Source organism: Physcomitrium patens, chromosome 20, assembly GCF_059467195.1.
Source record: "Physcomitrium patens ecotype Gransden chromosome 20, ASM5946719v1, whole genome shotgun sequence".
In the NCBI taxonomy this organism is placed as follows: domain Eukaryota; kingdom Viridiplantae; phylum Streptophyta; class Bryopsida; order Funariales; family Funariaceae; genus Physcomitrium; species Physcomitrium patens.
In genome coordinates this window covers 1543109-1564175 of record NC_143429.1, presented here as the reverse complement: position 1 = coordinate 1564175, position 21067 = coordinate 1543109, and the positions used below count along the sequence as shown (strand labels likewise).

General features: G+C 42.4%; 2 protein-coding genes and 1 long non-coding RNA gene across 4 annotated transcripts; all 3 read left to right on the top strand.

The window, feature by feature from the left end:
- Positions 1-1665: 1665 nt before the first annotated feature.
- LOC112273132 (ent-kaurene oxidase) lies at positions 1666-4969 on the top strand. Of its 2 annotated transcripts, XM_024501575.3 has the most exons (7): positions 1666-1793; positions 1956-2212; positions 2366-2691; positions 2846-2992; positions 3109-3363; positions 3492-4022; positions 4192-4969. In XM_024501575.3, exons 2-7 carry the CDS (start codon positions 2011-2013, stop codon positions 4369-4371), a joined length of 1641 nt encoding a protein of 546 aa, XP_024357343.1. In that variant the 5' UTR covers positions 1666-1793; positions 1956-2010; the 3' UTR covers positions 4372-4969. The 2 variants fall into 2 exon arrangements, with proteins under 2 accessions (XP_024357343.1, XP_024357345.1); XM_024501577.3 differs by lacking the exon at positions 1666-1793 and having other exon boundaries at positions 1832-2212.
- A 4274-nt stretch (positions 4970-9243) lies between these two features.
- LOC112273130 (uncharacterized) lies at positions 9244-10331 on the top strand. Its single transcript, XR_002966917.3, has 2 exons — positions 9244-9536; positions 10128-10331. It is a non-coding gene; the product is annotated as an uncharacterized LOC112273130 (long non-coding RNA).
- On the top strand, positions 10282-19981 carry LOC112273388 (uncharacterized). The gene is made up of 16 exons (XM_024502101.3): positions 10282-10830; positions 11060-11339; positions 11794-12104; positions 12439-12627; positions 12805-13632; positions 13927-14021; positions 14128-14187; positions 14515-14603; positions 14902-15379; positions 15599-15813; positions 16091-16165; positions 16270-16340; positions 16527-16584; positions 16806-17061; positions 17401-18849; positions 19658-19981. The coding sequence occupies exons 1-15, from the start codon at positions 10430-10432 to the stop codon at positions 18048-18050; spliced, it is 4056 nt and encodes a 1351-aa protein (XP_024357869.2). The 5' UTR covers positions 10282-10429; the 3' UTR covers positions 18051-18849; positions 19658-19981.
- Positions 19982-21067: the final 1086 nt, after the last annotated feature.

Below are 21067 nucleotides of genomic sequence, written 5' to 3'. Positions count from 1 at the left end.
GTCCATCACCACCAGCACAGGAAGGAACAAAGCACTTATTGACAAATCTCTACATGAATTCAATGTATGAATCTATGCCCATTGCATCTTCATGACAAAACAGCATGTGAGGAAATCATTACACAACCATGGGGGTACCCAAAATACCAGACAAACATGCACTCATTGAAAGACAGAGATCTCAGCACACATGCACTAATTAAATACCCTTCAAAAATGTATTTATGATACTGAACAAACTATAAGATTCCTACTGGTTCTGTTATGTCAAGGAGAAAAAGCTTGACCAAAAGGGTGTTGAGAACCAAATGAAAATCTGATGTTGGACATTTGGACCAAACTGGATCTTTAGAACCCAGATTGGTTCATAGCATGTGAGACTGTGGTCTAAAATCTTGAGCTTGGAAGGCTGGTGCTAGTTGTTGAGAGTGTCTGTTCCCATCTTCAGGCTGGTTCTGGGTTTGATTCTACATTATAGCCAAATCAATTCCTATGTATGTTTTCGCTTCTCCTTAATTTTACACTTAACTTTAGCCCTCCCCGGACCTCTCTTATGAGTGCATTTCGCCTTGGCAGCCCACTGAGACTCTGCTCCCCTCGACCCCCAGTTCCGAATTTATCGAGAGAGTGGGGGGGGGAGGGGGCAAAGGCAGGATACACAAAATTGTTTAAACTGCCCGACACCCATCTCAGGGATGAAGAAAACATTTCCCATGGTACGAGCTGGGAGCCTATTCCTCTGTGTCCGACATCGAGAGTTGGTTCAAGTCCTGGAGAGGAGCATGTTTCCCTTGTCATGGCAGACTAGACGAAGAAAGAACACACACAGTGTTGGAGGTTTCACGATATCGTGACAGAAAGGTGGGTGTTGGACGATGCTGGAGAGGGCGGAGTCAACAAGGATAAAGGGCCCAGAGTTGCCGCACCCAGCACGAAGCTCATCGAACTTTCCGAGTTTCCAAAGTTGCATTTAGGGGTCGCTTTTCTAACATTCCTGCCTTTGCGGGAGGGGAGGCCAACGATACTCCAACTCAGCATTGCAATATCTGTGAAAGGAGACGAGCAAGCGGGAGAGAGAGTGTACGTGCGCAAGGGTCTCCGAGGACAAAGCAACCACTAGAAAGACCGAGCCCCATGACAGGATTCGGTACGCATCCCAAAATCGAATCCAACTATCTGGACATCGTCCTTTATGTCGCGATGGATCCGCACCCATATGCCCGCAAACCCCTAAAACCCGCCAAAAGTCAATACTCCGGAATCTGGTCGTCAACATGTAATGACTGCGAACCTCCTGATGAGACCTCCTTAGCCCCCCCCCCCCATCTAAACCTAGTCATGTCCTCATACTCATACCCCACCTTTGATCCGCAAAGAGTATATGATTTATGCGACAGTGAATTCAGGCCCGAATTGAAAAATTGAACTGGTGAATAAAAGACTAAATGCTGCCGCTTCAACGCCAGGACAGGCAGGCAAGTATCATCATAAACCAGTCATTTTGTCATTAACTAGAATTGATGCCAAAGCATGTTAGGAACTTGTCAAAGTTCTAAAGATGCTTTCAGAAAATCGTCTTGCGAAAGATTGGAGCAGAAAAAGAGGCATGCATGTCTCTCAATATTCCTCAACAAACTGGGGCTGCTGAATTCTCCATTGCACTCGAAACTGTCTCCTGGTTTCGACTACTTCAAGGGGCCCTCAACAGCTGGTCTCTCGTGAGCCAGCGCGGTTCGTTGCAGGAAGGCAATCACGGGCATGCAACAGATGTGAGGTCATACATCTGTTACAGAGTACGTGGGGGAACATTTGCAACTCCGCCTTGCACGAACGACTGGGAGGAGGTTACATGTGGGACGAAATTGCGTGATAGGCCTTGCCTGGTTTCTGATGTTCTTAGTCATGGTGCACTTCACAATACTGCTTCTGAACTGAAGATGACCGAACTTGTGCAGGTGGTTACGTTGCAGTGGATGCTGAGAAGGTGCAAGCGATCTTCAGTCTCCAATCATGGCGAAACATCTGGCGACCCAGTTGCTGCAACAATGGAACGAGGCGCTGAAAACCATGCCTCCCGGATTCAGGACGGCGGGGAAAATCCTGGTGTGGGAGGAGCTTGCTTCCAACAAAGTGCTCATCACTATCGCACTTGCTTGGGTCCTTCTCTTCGTTGCGCGAACATGTTTACGAAACAAAAAGAGACTGCCTCCAGGTAGACGCGGGATGCTCAACGAGAGCACCTCCGGTCACTCTTCAGATACATGCGTGCAAACTTCACTTGGGTGTAGGGACGGTAAACGTCGGTTGAATGAGATGCTCGAAACCAAGGTAATTGCTCACCATGTTTCTCATTCGCCTTGTGCAGCTATTCCTGGCGGGTTGCCAGTGTTGGGAAACCTGTTGCAACTGACAGAGAAGAAACCACACCGCACTTTCACTGCATGGTCTAAGGAACATGGACCCATCTTCACCATCAAAGTCGGGTCAGTCCCTCAGGCTGTTGTAAACAATTCCGAGATTGCCAAGGAGGTGCTGGTCACCAAGTTTGCTTCGATATCGAAGCGACAAATGCCCATGGCATTGCGAGTCTTGACTAGGGACAAGACCATGGTCGCAATGTCTGATTATGGAGAGGAGCATCGCATGCTGAAGAAACTGGTGATGACCAACCTCCTCGGCCCAACCACTCAGGTACATGACCACAGAGTTCAACAGAATCCCCCTTGTCTGAAAATGTGTCATGTCTATGCTTCCCACTCAAAGGGAACTCCGGAAGAAAAAATAGTTTGCAGCCCTGCATTTTACAGACGCATTTCACCAAGTGGTATGGAGTTCGGCTGTGCAGAACAAAAACCGATCGTTGCGCGACGATGCACTCATCGGCATGATCGAAGGAGTGCTCGCCGAGTTGAAAGCCTCCCCGACCTCCCCCAAAGTCGTGAATGTTCGAGACTACGTGCAGCGATCGCTGTTCCCCTTCGCCTTGCAGCAGGTGGCTTAGACCCGAGATTCTTCCGTCTCGTCAATAACTGACTGGAAGATTTTGCATGATGAACAATGGGTCACGGTGAGTATGCAGTAGTCCTGAAGCATCGGTGTACCGTGCAGGTGTTCGGGTACATACCCGACCAGGTGGAGGTGCTGGAATTGGGAACTTGCGTGTCGACGTGGGATATGTTTGATGCTCTAGTCGTCGCCCCACTGAGTGCAGTCATCAACGTGGACTGGCGTGACTTCTTCCCCGCACTCAGGTGGATTCCAAACCGGAGCGTCGAGGATTTAGTACGAACCGTGGACTTCAAGCGCAACAGTATCATGAAGGCCCTCATCCGAGCGCAAAGGATGCGCCTCGCAAACCTCAAGGTCACATCACTTAAACGCAGAATCGCTACGTCTCCGTTGTAAGTGCTGACAGTCCATATCTGGGAACGAGAGATTCAGTCGGGTCGGTAAGGGTCTGACTGTGGTTCGTGCATATTGCAAATTCGCAGGAGCCCCCAAGATGCTATGCCGACATCGCATTGACGGAGGCAACTCACCTGACCGAGAAACAGCTAGAGATGAGCCTGTGGGAGCCCATCATTGAATCGGCGGACACCACGTTGGTCACCTCGGAGTGGGCAATGTACGAGATTGCCAAAAACCCTGATTGCCAAGATCGCTTGTACCGCGAGATTGTGAGCGTCGCAGGGACAGAACGCATGGTAACAGAGGACGACTTGCCGAACATGCCGTATCTGGGTGCCATCATCAAGGAGACGTTGCGGAAATACACGCCGGTGCCGCTGATCCCGTCTCGCTTTGTTGAAGAGGATATCACCCTCGGCGGCTACGACATCCCCAAGGGATATCAAATCCTCGTCAATTTGTTCGCAATAGCCAACGATCCCGCCGTTTGGAGCAACCCCGAAAAATGGGACCCCGAGCGGATGCTGGCGAACAAGAAAGTAGACATGGGATTCAGGGATTTCAGCCTCATGCCATTCGGAGCTGGAAAGAGGATGTGCGCTGGCATCACACAGGTGAGCTTCTACGACATCCAAAGCAAATTCAATTCCCCTCGCCACTTCTGGTCGTGCTTCAATGCTTTATAGTAAAGGATGTTGCAGCCAACCAAGCACAGCTAACCTGCAAACATATGTGTGGGAATTGGAACATTTGGCTCACAATACGAACACGGTTGAAGCGCAGGCAATGTTCATCATCCCCATGAATGTGGCAGCACTGGTACAACATTGCGAGTGGCGATTGTCTCCTCAGGAGATCAGCAACATCAACAACAAGATCGAGGATGTGGTTTACTTGACGACGCACAAGCTGTCTCCTCTGTCGTGTGAGGCTACGCCTAGAATCAGCCACAGATTACCCTGAACCTCAGAGAGTCCAACCACGTGTATCAAGCGGATATTAGCTCATAGACAGATGAGCCTCGGGGCATGCCGGGCCCAATTGCTGAAGCCCTGTTCGGAGAGGACCACCGGAAGGCCAGCTCAGCTTCACTGCGCCTTTGTGAATTTGGTGTTTTACAGATGGCAGCACTACCTTTCTTCTTCTGCTGCTTCTTCGCCCTCCCCCTCCAATGAATCGCATGTCCTGATTCGTGCATGATGGTTTGTGCCTGGCGGGGTAAACATTCACCGACCTGAATGGCGAACGTTCAATTCGTAATGAGAAGATCCGTAAGTGAGTGGATCGATGTCATTACCGAGCTGGAAATGTAAGCCGAGGGTAAATGCATCAGCAAGTGTGCAGAACGGAAGTTTGCTTTTGCACAAGTAGGTTTGTCGTGGTTACGATTCGTTGTCGAAGCAGGTTGAGACTAATCCCGATGTCGGATAAGTGATTAGACCGACGAATGTAAGCTGATATGAATAAATAGTGAACATGTTGCAAGCCAGTTCCGCCAGGTGTGTATGCGGAGGTGCGCAGTGTAAACCCATCTTTTTAAATCGAGAAATACTTACAACAAGTGCTGATACGTAGACAAGAAGAATCTCGTCTTCTTCACTCTACAGGAAATGTACACTTGGACATAGTCACCGAATTGAACGCACTGGTAAAGCCGAACGGAATCATCGCGACTGAACCCAACGCGTGAAGTATACCAGACGAGAGGCTTACAAGCAAGTTTGGGTGGCGCCTTGAGTTACCACAGAAGCGTCAGTGGCAGAGGAACCATGACGCCATGACACACACTGCCTTTACTGGTAATGCTAATTGTTTCTGTTTGAAGGAGCTCCCACTCATGGTTGCAACATAGTCTTGGACGCACGCACAATCATTTTGGATTGAATAGTCTTGGGATGCCCATGAAAGATGCAGTCAGTTGCTTCTATGTAAGATATATAATGCGTGAATTAGTCTTTGGAGTGAATGACCACACTTGCCCACTTTGATTGATGATGGTAAAGTGGCAGTACTTGGTTAAGCTAAGATTGCCACTTGTGCAAATGATTGACCACTTGATAACATGCATGCATTGTGTAACCTTTGTATGTTCATGTCAAGTTATTTATGTTTAGATAAATAACATTTTTTTTCTTTTTTTTGCCATTGTCTACGTCAAGCATGGAAGATAATATTTTCTTTATGTTTAGATAGAGAAGACGATGAAGTAATGAGCTCCATATTTCTTGATTATTGGAATTGTTATTTTTCTTAATTTTTTAATATATGATTATTATCAACATCTAGAAATGATATGTATACAATAGTTTTATAAGCATACATAGTAAGAGCAAAATAGATGATAATGTACAAAATATAATACATAAAAAAGGTTTATAATACAAAAAAATAGAGAGTAGAAATCATATAATATTAAATCAATTTCATAGTATATTTTGTCAATTGCTTTGTAAAAAATATATATTTTATACAAAGTTTATGTGTAACTTATTATATGTTCTCAATAGATGCTTGTTTTAAGTTTAGAACCATATATATTGTGTATTGCACCTTAAAATATGTTATCAGATAATTAATTATTGTTGAGTAAAAATATTACATTTACTATATACATAAATATAAATATAATACATGTGGTTCCCTTCTTAATTCCAATTAATTGATCAATGTTTTATTTTTTGTTGTAAAGCCATTGCAACTATAAGTTTAATATAGAATTTTATTTTTATATATATCTATATATATATATATATATATATATATATAATAAATTCAAATTTCTTATCTATAAGACCAAATGTTTTTACCAATATATATTTGCATTTGATCCATATAACTCCTAAAGTTAGTTTACATTTTTTGCAATATTTTAACTACTATCATTATTAAATATTAATATGTATTTAAATTCTTAGGTTTTGTTTTAGAATTATATTTACATCTTTGAATATTGAAATGGATATTTCTAAGAATACTTAAATTTATAAAGACGATAGTAGAATAAATAATTATTATTTAAGAACTAATGAATCTTTTTTGAATTATTTAGCAAAGCATGTGAAGTATAAGAAAAAAGTAATATAGACACATGTAGAAAGTGAAAATTAAAAAGAAAAAAAAAAGAAAAAAAGAAAAAAAGAAACCACAAAATTTGTATCATCTATTGCATATTATGAATTAATAATAATAAAGAAAAGGATGCATATATGACTTATCTAACATAAGCAATAATTAACAATCGTATTGTGGACTTAGATAAATTATCTTATTTCAAATAGCTTAGAAATCCTCTTATTATTTTTGGAATGTAATCTTAATTCCCTATACCTTGAAAATCTATATCTTTTTAAGATGTTTTTTTAAATTACATATAATTTAGGAATATATTTTATCAATTAGACGTTGATTTCATACGTAATTAAATATAATTTATAATACTTAAGTAAAAATAAAACAAAAAAATAAATTATATTAATATTATAGAATCAATATAAATCAATAATACAAACAATGTTTGATATGCATTAGAAGAAAGTTAAATAGATACTTGTGTGTATATATGTGTATTTGGATGGGGTTAGTGTGTTATTTTTTTATTTTATTTTTTTAAAATATATATATCTATTTACCCATTCCTTTTCTAAAGTTTTGTATTAAGTGTAGTTTTTATTTTTATTTTGTCAACTTCTCCAACAGAATAGAATAGGAGTAAGCATCTTACTTCTTATATTGCATGATGCATTGTATTTAATCCAAATCTAGAAGAGTATAATTTCTTATATTAGACATACAATACTATTATATACTATGCTTAAGAAATTTTAGATAGACATGTATTAGAAAAGATTTTTCTTCAAAATTTGTAGGATAAGAACTTCTAAGATTGATTAGAATAAGTCAAATAGAGAATTCATGTATGCATAATGTTTTGAAGTTCATTGGTGCAAATAGGTGGTTCTCTTAGAATGAGGAAAAAACTTCCATGCACATTTTACATACATATACATAATAATAAATATAAAATAATAAAAAATCCATATATTTTTATTTTTTTATAATTTATTTATTTATTAAAGTATAAAATATAAATAAATATAATTTTTAAAAAATAAAAATAAAATAAAAATATATTATTCTATAACCATATATATAGGCATACATCAAAACCTATCTGAAATTATATGCATAGCACCAAAGTTTTTGTATGATTTTAGGATGGGAATGATATAAGGCAAGGTCAATAAGTTAATATTACTTACAAACTTAGGGTGCATATTTATGAAACTCTTTGATAAGACTTAGGATTAGCTTTTGAATTCTCTCTAATAGGCATATCTTGCTTCTACACCAAGATTATTTTATTTTATTTTATTATCACATTCTTTGCTGCCACATAGCACCAATAAAAGAGGAAAAGCATTCAACCATAACATACAATATTTTTTTAAAATTTTGCAAGCATTTTGAAAAGAATCCTCACTTTAAGTTACACAAATTAAAGAAATTGCTCTAATATACACACATTTTATCCATAGACCTGTCAACTATCTCAAAGATGTTGAAGAAATTTGCAAAGTTGCTCAACACTACATTAGATACCCACTAAGCTGCCAAATGCGAATAAAAAATAAAATACATGTTAATAGAGGGGACACTTGTAGACTAATTTAATGCAAATGAAGAGCATGTCAATTCCATCAAAGATCTAATTTGCAAGAGTGTAACACGCATTATAGACCAATTCTATATAGAACATGATCTATTCCACTTTTCTAATAGATGACTTATAACTTTCAAAACTTGACATGACATCAAATCCTTTCACAATTTTGAAGAGAGTTTTTTGGTTGGCATTGTGGCTCTTATTAATGCATTGCCTATTCTTTTTAATATCCTTAATAAATTTGAATAGGAAAATATCTAGAATATAGATGAAATTGGTCATTTTTATCATATATAAGTAAACATTTGCACGAGTTGCATTTAAGGAATGATGAATATTATAGTGAGATTGGTAGATTGATAAATATTCTAAAGCAAACAAAGATTTTTTTGGCCACAATATAACTTAAAAGACACAAGTATAATAAAGAGCACATTACCATTGCAATTTGCACCAATGGTGATGTCACTCAGAAGATATAAATGTGGTTCATTAGCAAATATGTCAATCTTTGTTGCTTCACGCACCTTAAACTCTACAATCTCATTTGCAAATAATGCAATAGTTTTTACACGTGAAATGAAAAATTCTTGACTACACAATTATTAAGACTGTAATATTTGAAAACTTTTATACAAATAAAGAAATCAACCAATAAAAATATATTAAACTCTTGTTGCAATTTAAGCCAGAGATCAATTTGGATCAAGACAATAATCTTACACTTTCCAATTTAATTTACTACAATATATACACAAATTCTTCTATTGGTATATACCATTAACAAAAAAAAAAACTTGAATTCTTTGGTTACTTGATTTAAAAGTCATCTCAAAGTTTGAATTAAAAAAATATAAATTACATGTCATCTCAAATACAAAAATATATATTACATGTCATTTCAAATACAAAAAAAATATAAATTACATGTCATCTCAAATTTTGAATTGAAAAAATTAAATACAGATAAAATATGATCATGACATTATATGAGTGCACTAAGATTAGGAGGATACCTTTTTTCTGTGTTTTATCAACTCTGCACTCCACTGCACTTCCGAAGACACAGGAGAGAAAGTGTAGTGGTGGACGGACGAACGGACGAGAAACGGCGGACTGGGGACGAGGGGGGGGGGGGGGGGGGGGGGTTTGTCCGCGGGCTTCGTCTGCCTGGTCTCGGTTTCTTCAGACTTCGGTTTGGTTTGGCATGGTATGGTATGGTATGGTTTCTCATGACTGTGGACCAAATCCCAGGCCATGCCTTCTTCAAACCCTAGCCAAACCTCTCGCCATCGCCATCTCCCCGTTGTAGCTCTCTGCATCGCCCCCGCCAGCATCCCGTTGCTGATGTGCTTGTACTTGCGCACTTCCATGGCCGCGGTTCAAGCTATTTTTTCCAGAGTAAATTGCACGTCGTTCGCCAATACCACCAGTCCCATCCAGTGCATCCATTCGCCCCCGCCAGGTACGTCACTCGCAATTGCCACATCTTCGCATGCGTTCCAGGGCTGTGAGCTAAAGCTTTCAGTGTAGCTATGCTGGGATGGCGATGGACATCGCGGTTCCAGCTCCTGATCGCCAATTTGGGATCCGATTAACGAACGACACGCTGATCAAAGTCCAGCCTGAATGACTGTTCACAATGCGTGGGGTTTCATCGTACTTGTATTATCACTGCAAAATCCCACTTGGAAACACTGTAGGAGAGTATGTTAGTATCTCAGCTTGTACTCTAGACCACAGAGATTTCTTCCTCACAGCATGTACCCGCTCCTGGCGATGGTCATCCAGTTGTTATGGATGATGATTACGCCCTCGCAGGTTTTTAAATAGTGGCGCTCCTATGCTGTATAGTATGGTTTCAAGTCCGAGAGATGGGCTGGCGACATTCATGCTAGCCACAGATAAATTGGCTGCGTCATATTTGAATTAGGAAATGCTGTAGTGCTCTGGCATGTATGGCAACAGAAGGCTCCTTAATCCTCCACTGTATGAGGGGTGAGCAAAAGGATAGTTCGTTCCACTTCCCCTGTTAAGCGCCCTCGCTTCTGTGCAGGTAACCTAATCCGGTGTTGAGAGGGCGCCCAAGTGCTGTGTACATAATTCATTTCTGGAGAATGGAAGGCGATATTGAATGGTTTTCTGCACACCCTAGATAGCAGGCAATGGTTGAGGCACGGCCCATAGCAAGCGTGACAGATACAGCAATTATAACATCTACTGCATGCCTGATCTGGTGGAGTTAGATGATGCATGGTCAGGGAGAGGACTTGGAGCACGTGACAATATTTTGAGGATCGAGCTGAAGGGGATGAGCTAGCGAAGTCTGTGGCACCGTTGTGGTGCCGTGGCGAAACGATGGCATCCATACAGAGGTTGGATCTTACGAAATTGAGCAGTCCCGATGTAGGTCTGCACAATGCTGGCGGGGGTTCGCACCGGAACTTCGGTGTAAGTTTAGATAAGTCTCACAGTTTTCGAGATGGTCACGAGGCTCGGGTGACGGGTGGGAACGGGCCATCCAGCTCCCGCAGGGAGGCTCCGGCTCTGACGAGCGTGCTGTTTCTGGAGAGCATTAGCTTGCCAAGTGCAAAGTCGAGTGCGCAAGTGGAGTTACGACGTGCGATAATCGCAGCGAGTGGCCAACAGAACGATGACCCGAGTTTGGGAGGCTTGCAGTGCAAGGCGCTGGAGAGTAGCAGCGGGGAAGAGATCAAGCGGATGAGGGCGGGGCTGTTGGAGGGCGTGTCACGTGCAAAGTACGTGACGGTATATGCGCAGGGTGGGATGTGATGTGCAGAAATTAGAGAGGGGATTAGCTGAGTAGGTTTTGAGTGGTGGTGTTGAGATTTGTGGGTAGTGGTAGCTGCAGGATCGGGCGTGTATATTGCATGGAACGTTGGAGTGAGCGAGCCTTTTACAAAAAGTGTTATCGAGGCGAAATTATGGCAGAATATTGAAAAGGTTTGTGGTTATGTAAACTGGCAGAGAGCGCGTGCGGCACCTGTCGGAGGCGGTGATCAAGCTGGACAGATTTCAGCATGCAATGCAATCCCGGAAACGAAACAGACCGCAGCCTGGTGTTCATGACCGAGAAGGTCATGCAGGTGGAGTCCAGAGAGGTGCATTGTCGGGGCATGTATCGAGAGGGAGCGGTAGTGGTGCTTCGAGCAGCAGGGAGGGTTCAGGGATGCTGAAAGGAGGAGACTATAAGAGCAAGAACGGGATGGTGAACAAGCGAATGCGGACTTCGTTGGCAGATGCACGAGTAGGATTTCAAGCGTGCTAGTTGTGTTTGTGGAATGAGATGGCTGGTGTGTTTGCTGTGCTAAATTATGTCTAAGGAAGTTTGGTTCTGTCAGTCCTTGTGTAACATAGAGTCCTTCAGAATCATCCTGTTTGTATTGGAGGCCGTGAGAAACGTGACTGAATTTTGGGGTTCCTGTCGAGCCAAGGCATTGGAGACCGCACTGGGCCAGTTTGTTGCTTCTTTGTTGGCAACTCGCCGAGATGCAATTGGCGCATGTGGACTCTCGTTTCGTGGATGAAGAAATAGTATTATATCACAGGCAACATCTATAAGATACGCTTTTATGTGCTATACATGAGAAGCCACACTTGAATGCGACATAATGGTATATAATATGTAGACGGTGGTGGTATGTGTCATTTATGAGTGTGTAGACAGTTCCTTATGTTTTAATTTGGGGATTGTATTGCAGCCCGAGGGACGACCGAGCAATTTGAGCGTGCAGCGGTCTTCAGGGGTACAAGGTAAAGAACGGGAGAGCCCGAGGTCAATTAGCATTTTAAACTCTCCAGTAGAAGAGAAGGCGAGAGCTGTTGGAGGGGGCGGGGGATATGAGAAGACGAAGATGAAGGGGAAGCGGTCGGCTACCACAAAGGGTGAAGTAGCTGTGGTGAGCAGCTCGAATGGTGACACGGACGCCGAGCGCGAACCCAAGGGGAGTGTTCTACATCACCGAGGTGGTGTCGACGGTCGATCGCGTCCGATCGAAGGCCACGGTTACAGGTTTTTTTACTGACTCATAATTGGTTTCGGTATTCATGGATGGGTTTTGGGTTATAATGGATAGAAATATGAGTGCAGCTTAGGAAAGTTAACTATAGAGCTGTCCTCCTGACCTGAATGATCAAAGACGACGCGGAAGTCTCGTATTAGGTTAATCAAACAGAATGTGTTGTTCTGGAGATTAGGTTGGCTTGGTTTTCTATTATAATGGAGGTTGGAAGAGTGTCAGCATATTCGTTAAAGAAAGAGTATTGGGTCGGTATGATGAGATTGTGGGGTTTGGTGCAATGCTTAACTGCTTAAGGGCTCTAGGCTTGGTGCGTGGATTGGGCAGGTCGACATCGTCGGGGCCTGTACATGGCACATTGTCTGTGCAGAGAGCGGAAGCAGTTGCACATGCGAATTGGGGAAGCATACGTGGAGGTGGCAAGGCGGAAGTGGAGGGTTTATCCTGTGGCTTGGGTAAAGTGGAGCGGTCTGGTTGGTCAGAGCGAGAGCTGGTGAATTTGAAGACTGGACCCAAGTGCGTGACGTGCTTTGATGTGGGTTGTAGAAGCCGTTGCTAGTATCTCATTGTGTAGAATTGTGGGATGTTATTTGTGAGATGTACTGATATGGTGATGTGTGAAGTGCGAGATTGTGATGGGAATGATTCTTGCAGTGATGGATGATTGAACGCTACTTGTGCGTGCTGTGGCAGACCGGTTTCTCGAGAAGAAGCACGCTCAGCTGGTCATGGCGTGTTGCCGAAAGCGAAACGGTCGAATCTGGTTGCAGGTGGCAATCAGGCCGGGCATATGGGTCGGTTGTCATCGTTCACGGATACTCGCGAGAAGCCATCAGTAATGACGAGTCCAACAAAGGTGTCGGTGCCGTCTGGGGCTATGATCAGGAAAGCGTTAGCCCCGTCGCGGTCGTCTTCCCCACCTGTAGCTTCTTGGGGGAGTTCCAGACCTCAGAAGATGGCACGTGCTAGGCGCGTGAATCTGAATCCGCCTGTGAGCATCTCTCTTCCAGAGAAGGTGGAGGCGAACGATGAAGCAGACGCAGTTGCTGGGGGCAAGGATGGAAGTGCATCACATGCGGTTCTAAGCGTAAGGCCCAATTCTTCGAGCTCAGTCGGAGGTATGAACTTGGCCAAACGAGCTCTTAATGGGGAGGTTTTTGGTCCAAACAAAGCAAAGTCGGAGCGGGTGACCACTTCGGTGGGAGTGGAGGAGTTGGTGGAGGAGATTGGTAAGAGTAAGGTTAGGAGCCGTGAAGGAGATGAGGAGGAAGGGCAGTGTAAGGGAAGTGGTGGGAGGGAGAAGTTAGGTAGTGTGGTGGCGACGATCAAGAAGGAAAATCCATTAGCATCAGAGGAGAGTGGAGGTGGGGACGGAGTTAGACGGCAAGGGCGGACAGGGAGGGGATCTGCGACACCACGGATGGTGACTGCGAGCTGTCTGGTGGAAAAGGTGGAGGTCTCACCAGTGAACGCAAAGCCGACAAGGAATGCAAGATCTGCTGTGGATTCGAAACTAGGCGGGTACGTATGTGTTGGAATTGGGGGCAAGAATGAGGTCGTGTTCGTGCTAGTGTGTAGGGTGATGCTTGTTATGCTAGAGGATGTTTGAAGTGAAATAACCCCGGGGATACTTGGAAGTATGCACTTTGGCTGATCCTATCAGTCTGTGGTGAAAATTGATTGATTGCTATGGAAAGTATATGTTAACAAGTAGAGCCTGTTGTTTGGAATCCAAGTCAAAGTTTGTGGGATGTTTCGTGGTATTGCTTTTGTGGTGCAACGTTTATCAAAGCCTGTGTGGGTTGGCGTGTGTAGAATTGGGCGTCCAGGCAGTAAGAAAGGCAATGCTGATCGAAAAACTTCTAGCAGACCGAGGCGATTAACTGGCAACATTGGAGCTGAGATGACAGGTGTGCTTTAATGCCTTTTTTGTGGGGATTGTTGGAGTTCTGGATTGAATGAAGTTTGCGTAGTAATTTGGCCAGTTGGCTGAGTTTTACTCGTGTTTTTGAGCAGAGGATGATGATGACCATGAGCAGCTGTCCAGAGCAGTTCAGCAAACTGTGGAGTTCAGTGGTGAGACTCCGTTCCGGTCCAAGGGGTGCAGACTTTCGAATTTGGAGCTTTGGTTTTCTATCACGTTAGTTTGAGGCTTTTGTACTTGTAGACCTCCTCGGGGCGCCTCTATTGTAAATCCTCGGCCATGATATGCTATTCCAAGTCAGATTTGGATTATGTACGAGTTCTTAGCAGAGGGAATCTTTCAGTGTTATTGTGCGATCATTTACATATGTACACTTTAACCATCGTCTCCTCTGGAATTTGTAGTGGTGATACTGTATTGTATGTATATTCCTTGTACGATTTGTTTACTTTTTTTATGTTCTTTTTGCGTGTACGCAGAGTCAGTATGCCCCAACAGTTTTTGGCGACAAGTGGAGCCATACTTCTCTTATGTTACGTCTGATAGCCTGTCTTTTCTGCGGAAACAAGTAATGATCAAATTGCATACACATTCCTGTGCTGGTCTGTCCTTCGTTCTCTGTGAATCATATGTCCAGGTCATGACAGTGTACATAATTGTGGTGAGAAATGTATATTTGTCTGTATTTTGAGTGCATGCAGCCATGCAGTTTGCATTGCTGTATGTTTTTGCGTTTAGAACTGTACTCATGTTTCTGAAGCAAGATGTATCTATGATGTTTACACAAGTATCTGATAGATGAATATGTGGAGAGTCAAGTGTATTGACGTTTCAACTTTAAAGAGATTTCTTGTCGGAATCTGTAGATGGCTGTGGTGGATGAAAGCAATACTGCTTCACAATCTCAGAGTTTGGATGCAGCAGTCAAAGCAGCAGTTATTAGGGACAGGACCTCACACGGTGACGTAGTGAAGAATTTGAACCAGTCCAAAGAGCAAAGCTGGAAGGATAGGGGTTTCAGGAGAGGCAGGAGTGGGGGATGGTATGAAAAATTCTCCTCATTGTCACAACGGCTACTGTCTGCGTTCCTCACCGAAAGGGAAGATGACAGGAGTGAGAACGTATACAATGAAGCTTATGCGAACCAAGACTCAGATTGTCCTTTGCCTCCCAATACGCACAGCGAGATGGAGTGTGATCCGCGAGATGCGGAAGGCGAGTCGGATGTTGATAACGCGAAATGTGAGTCAGAGTGGTGGAGCGCAAGGGTTAGGCGGGGAGGGTACAGCGAAGGGCTGCCCATATCTGGTGTCCAAGGGTTTCAGGCTTGGGATGAATATCAAGGTCTGCTACCCAGCTTTGGCGAGGATTTGAATGTGTGGATATCGTGGAGAGTGAGTGGAATGCTTCGTGATGCTATGTTTTGTGTATGTTAATTGCCCTAGGAAACGGTGCATTGGAGAATGCGCAAAGCGACTTTGCCAGTCCCGTTGTCATAAGTGTACAAGTAGTTGTTTGTGGACACAATCGGTGTGGTGATGTTGGATATTGGTGATGTTACAGATGAAGAGGATATCGTTGTTAAGAATGATGCAGATGGATCAGCAGGCGCAGATTGTGTTGATGAAGTGGAGGTGATTGATAGAGGGGATGATGCACGATTCAGGTGGAAGATTGAGAATGGGTGCATGGATTGGGAACAACAGTATGTAAGGATGAGCCTGGACGACAGATTGTTGGTGGAGCTAAACAGCATTGGACTGCTATCTGTGCAAGCGGTGAGTGCACATTGCATTCTTGATTGAGACAATGGAAATGTTGCATGGATGAATAAATGGTGTGTGTGGAGTTATTATTAGTGTCGTTGTTGTAGATGTCATGTATGCAATGAATTGTCAGTCGTGGTTTTTGCCAACTGCGATTTTTGAGTGTGTAGGGGTATTTCTGTTGTTTTGGTAGTTGCCAGTGCCTTCATTATCATTGTCGTTGTTATTGTTATCAGCATAAGATTCTGTTTCTTTTAAAATTTATAGTTGGCTTCGGTGGGTTCAACAGCATGAGCAGGATGAGCAAGAGGAGGATGATATCGGTGAAGAGTTGAGAAGGCTGGAAAATCAGCTTTTAGAGCAAGTAAGATGCTTTGGATGTGGATTGTGTTTGATGAGGTGAGGAGCAAGCATAAGGTGCCTTTGTTGTTTTCATTACACTGATGTTGTATGTTGTGTAATGTGCAGGTTTCGAGTAACAAGGAGCGTTTGTGCAGACTTGAAAGTGCTGTTTTAAAAAATAGAGTGGTTGAAGAAAGGTGGGATTGAAATGACATTAGTGACTTTCATATTTGCTTGGTATAAGTTTTGTAACTGTTGTAGAGGGACTTTTGCTGTTATTAGCATGCATCATGTCTGTTGACCGTTTCACGACCCTAATCATGTACATTAACGAGGAGAGTTTTGAAGATTAATGCTAGTTTAATTTGATTGTCGTCCTGCAGAGCACGCGAGAAGCTTGCGATGGACATACTTGTGGAGTTGGCGTATAAAAAAAATTCGGTAAATTTCTGAATTTGTGCTTGCTGAGCTTTACATGCCGGACGCGTAACTATGAAGTTGTAGCTCCTGCGGAAGTCCACCTATTATGGAAATAGCTGCTGAGCATCGGCCATTAGCATTCGGCGTTTCATTTCGGTGATGATAATTGAATCCAAGATAAAAGTGTGGCTCGAAACAGGGAATCCTCAGTTATTGACATGTATACGTTTTTTGCATTGCAGGGAGGTCGTTCAAACAAGGGAGCTGCTGCCAAAGTAGCAAAAGCAGCTGCACTTGCATTTGCTAAGCGAGTTTTGATAAGGGTTCAAAAATTTGAGGCTGGTCATAGCTGTATAACGGACCCTGCCTTACGCGAGCGACTTTTCTGTGTTGCTTCCAGTTCAGTGGAAGTCAGTCCCAATGCAGCCATGGATGTGGTAAAAGCTGGTGGAGCTGTTGCAGCCAGTGCTGAACGGATGACGTCACCAAGCACTGCAGGTGAGGTAGCATCGTGGTATACGGTTGTTTTAATGATCCATATTCTTTTCGAATGTATGTGTGTAGATGTTTGTAGACGATGCGTCTTTCAATGCAAGTGAGTGTTTTTTCAATCCTCGTAGTAGCCTCATTTCATTTGCATATGTTTTCATATTCCTGTACTTTTACGCACACCACAAGTTATCCCAGTTTTCTAGATCAGTTTGTGAAGGTTTTGTTTCATTGGTCAGTTTGGTTATCTTGTAAGTGAAGTTCATTGAATATGTTGGGTTTTACTTTTCCTGAATCATGCCAAGCGGAATACTGCTGATGAAAGCGTTAATTGGTTACGTGGTGCAGATGCAGAAAAGGGCTCCTATGATGGGCTGTCAGCTGGCGTGGATTGCAGTTATCTGAAAGAAGGGAGCCGGTTGTCTCGAGCCAGGGAACGGGAGGCCTTTCTGGAGGATGTCTCTGGTTACACAAGCACTTGTGATGTGAATATGATGAGCTCGAATGGGTATGGGGGAAGCAAGGGCAAACGAAGCGAACGCGAGAGGGATGGAAAGGTTGAGGATGGAGACGTATTAGCAAGGCCAGGTCAAAGAAATGCCAAGGGAGAGCGAAAGATGAAGACAAAACCGAGGCAAAAGACGGGATTGCTGCTGAAGTCAGTCCAGGGGTTGGTGCTAACGGCCGTGGAGCAGCAGTACGATCAAGGCATGCGGTCGAATCAGGGTCATTCGGCGGCAACAGATAGACATGCGGGTAGGAAAGAGGAGGTTGTTTCGAGTTTGCCAGTGTTTCAGGAAGCGACGGTGGAACCCGATGGACAAATCGACCTGTCGGCGATACCTCTTCCTGGAATGGAAGAAATTGGCATGGCTCAAGCGGATATGGGATCATGGCTTGACTTCGACTTGGAGGACTCCCTGCAACAGACGGACGACTTCCTGATGGGACTGGATGTTCCGATGGACGACTTGTCAGGGCTTCACATGATGATGTAAGATCGTAATGAAATTATCGGCGTGGACGATTTGTCGTTACGAAGGACGTGGTTCTTTTTGTACACTGAAATTTGGCCTCACGAAGGTCTTGAATTGGGTGCAAATCTCCGAATGGTGGGGAAAGGTTATGCTATGCTGTTTTGCAGGGCGAGGTTTGAGGTCGAATAAGGTTTTTGGTGAAATGCCCATCATGCTGGTACTTAAACAGAGTTCGAGATCTTAAGAAATTTTCCCGCAGAAGTGAGGCCACAGTTGAAGGCATGCCATGTAGTGAGCTGTGACTGGCTACAGAGGAAACTACCATCTTGTACCTAAATTTCTTGAATCATTTTATTCTTCCAGTAATAACTTTAACAGTGGGCATGCATTTTCTGCTGCACCCATTAGAGGTTTTGATTCATGCTATAAGCAGAACATGGAGGTTTCTGGAATAAATTTGAAGACAGCGTTGCCTCAATCTCACTGAAACGAAATAGTACCAGGGTTACCAGCTAGATATCTCTAAGATTCCAAGTTTCTCGGTTCAAGTGGGGTCTGCATGGAGAGCCAATAGGCGGCGTCCCTTCTGTTCTCTCTAAGCAGTGCTCTTTCTCCAACTGTAGCTGCTTCACGCATCGAAGATCGAAGTGCGAACCATCAATCTCCGCAGTACTGGTCTTGACATAGCAAGAATTTCGTCCGTTTTGTCCATCTGTGGATTGCTCTGTGACGCCGTGCATCAGATCATGAGCACATGGAAGACCAGCAATGCCACGGTTTCAACTCTCTTCAGCGTTTATCTCCCTCATCTAGTGCTCTTGTAAGTTTTCTCTCATGAAACGGGTGTGTAATTTTCAGTGAGGGTGGTACATTAGTAGGCAATTGACTTCGAAAGCTTCCTCATTGCGAAATTTTCCTGTCTACTTTACTCGAATATTGAAATGTTGGCACGCCTTATTGAGCGTGAGAAGTAGCCAAATTGATTGAAAGCTCTGGTGTGGCACACTTGCGGACTTCCGGCTTGAGTGGCACCATAAATTTTCCTCATTGTTTCCTTTGTCTTGACCTCTTTATCGCTCTTGAGTCTTACATATTGCTTTTGGTAGTAACCGTTGTCAGATGTAGCGACTAATCTTGAATTAGCGAATGTTCTTCAAAACCATCATTATTCAACAACCTCCATTTTCCCTTCTGCGGTTATTTACGATGGTCTCCAAGATTGATTCAGCGCTACCAGTTGCTTTGTATTTGCCTATTACCCATATTCAAGCATTTAGATAATTGAATCTTGTGGAACAATTTTAATAGTTACAGGTATTTACATGAAAAAGTGTGCAGCTAGAGAAAGTAATACGGGTTTGAATCAGGATGTGTGCCCGTAGTTGGATAAATGTGGAAAGTTCATCCAGTGCTTGAAGGTTCTTATCATGGTGTGAGGACATTAGAGCCAAAATTGATCGCAGAGAGTAGTGAGTGCGCCTCCTGTTCTCTAAATAATGTTAACTTTTTTCGATTAGATCTGATTTTTGCGCGTTATCAGAATTTACGGATATACAGCACACACTTGGATGATAAGTTTATGTGTTTTAAATTTGCTTTTGAGTTGTTTGTGGCTATGTTTCTTGCAGGTAATTATGCCACCTCTTTCCAATGACCAAAACCGGTGTGAGAAAGCCTTGACAGGTAACACCACTGATCAAGCAAATGGTGTTGCTGACAAGGTATTTCGGATGTGCGCTTTTTTTAATTAATGATGAGACCAATTTGAAGGGTAATACAGTCATGATCAGAAACCCTAAACCTTAAACCCAAAACCTGATGACATTGTTGTGATCTAAATTTTACCTTTTTGTCATAGTATTTAACGAAGTAAAGGTGTCGCAACATTTCATGTATATAGTGCTGCAATTCTGATGAAAACGGTTATCACAATCTAGTTCTTGTTCTAATGGTCCACCTTGGATCCATCCCACGTTGAACTAGGTATATGATGAGTTTTAAACATGTTAATTTTAATGTTTGCACATGGGCTGGTCTGCATTTACTCCAAAGCACCAGAATAAGGACACAGAACTTTACCTCAAGACCCTTCTAAGCACGACAAAGGACTGATTATTACGAGGACAACGATCAGAGTAGGTGGGTTTGAAACTTATGATTTAGTAAGTTGGGCATATGGCTAGTCCCAAGCTTTGAGCAGCATGTCTCAAGTTCATTGTGAGCCTTTCTGATGGACGAAGAGTATATGCCAGAAATAATGTCTTCTTTAACCGTGCATCCAATCAATCAATTAATCAATCGTTAGACACTTCAAAACCTTCGTTGTCAACCAATAGCCTCATGGGGTTCGCCCTATGGTCCTCATGCACCATCATGTCTGAGCCCTACAAGGTGACCAAAGCAACTACCATAGTAGTTGCAAAGTGGTTAACTATTTGATTTCAACCAAATCAGTACTTTTTTAGATAATTTTTTATTGTCACAACAAATAAATATATCATTATTTATTTTATTTGATCTTTTCTTTGCAAAGCATATAATTCAATAAATTATAGAATGTATACATGACATAATTAATCTTGTATATTTAGAAGTTAACAATTTCTAAAGATAGATTACATGTAGTGATTTAAGAGACATCTTAAATCTCTTGATTTTTTTGAAGTGTTGGTATATTTTTAAATGTTACATTGCATAAGTTTAAATCATATTCATTAGAAGTTTTAGATTATAGTACAAATGGCATTGAATTTTTTTCTTACATTCTATTTATCTAAAATAGTATATCAAAGTTAATCAAGTACAAATCCATAGATCCATAGAAATATCATTCTTAAATTTAATATATTTATCTATTTTTCTATAAAAAAATAATAATTTAATAAGTTATTTTATATATGTAGAAATAAACAATGTAGAAATAAAATAAGAATGAATAATATTTAATTAAAAGAATTATAAAGATATTAATATTAAAATATCATTTAAAAAAGTTATATTCTTTTTTATTTTAAAAATATTCTTTTATTTGACTCTTT

Coding starts and splice junctions, on each gene's coding strand:
- LOC112273132 (XM_024501575.3), top strand. CDS start 2,011: ATGGCGAAACATCTGGCGACCCAGTTGCTGCAACAATGGAACGAGGCG. Junction 2,692..2,845: donor TCCTCGGCCCAACCACTCAG/GTACATGACCAC, acceptor TCGGCTGTGCAG/AACAAAAACCGATCGTTGCG. Junction 3,364..3,491: donor TGCGCCTCGCAAACCTCAAG/GTCACATCACTT, acceptor GCAAATTCGCAG/GAGCCCCCAAGATGCTATGC.
- LOC112273388 (XM_024502101.3), top strand. CDS start 10,430: ATGGCATCCATACAGAGGTTGGATCTTACGAAATTGAGCAGTCCCGAT. Junction 12,105..12,438: donor ATCGAAGGCCACGGTTACAG/GTTTTTTTACTG, acceptor TGGATTGGGCAG/GTCGACATCGTCGGGGCCTG. Junction 16,585..16,805: donor TGGCGTATAAAAAAAATTCG/GTAAATTTCTGA, acceptor TTTGCATTGCAG/GGAGGTCGTTCAAACAAGGG.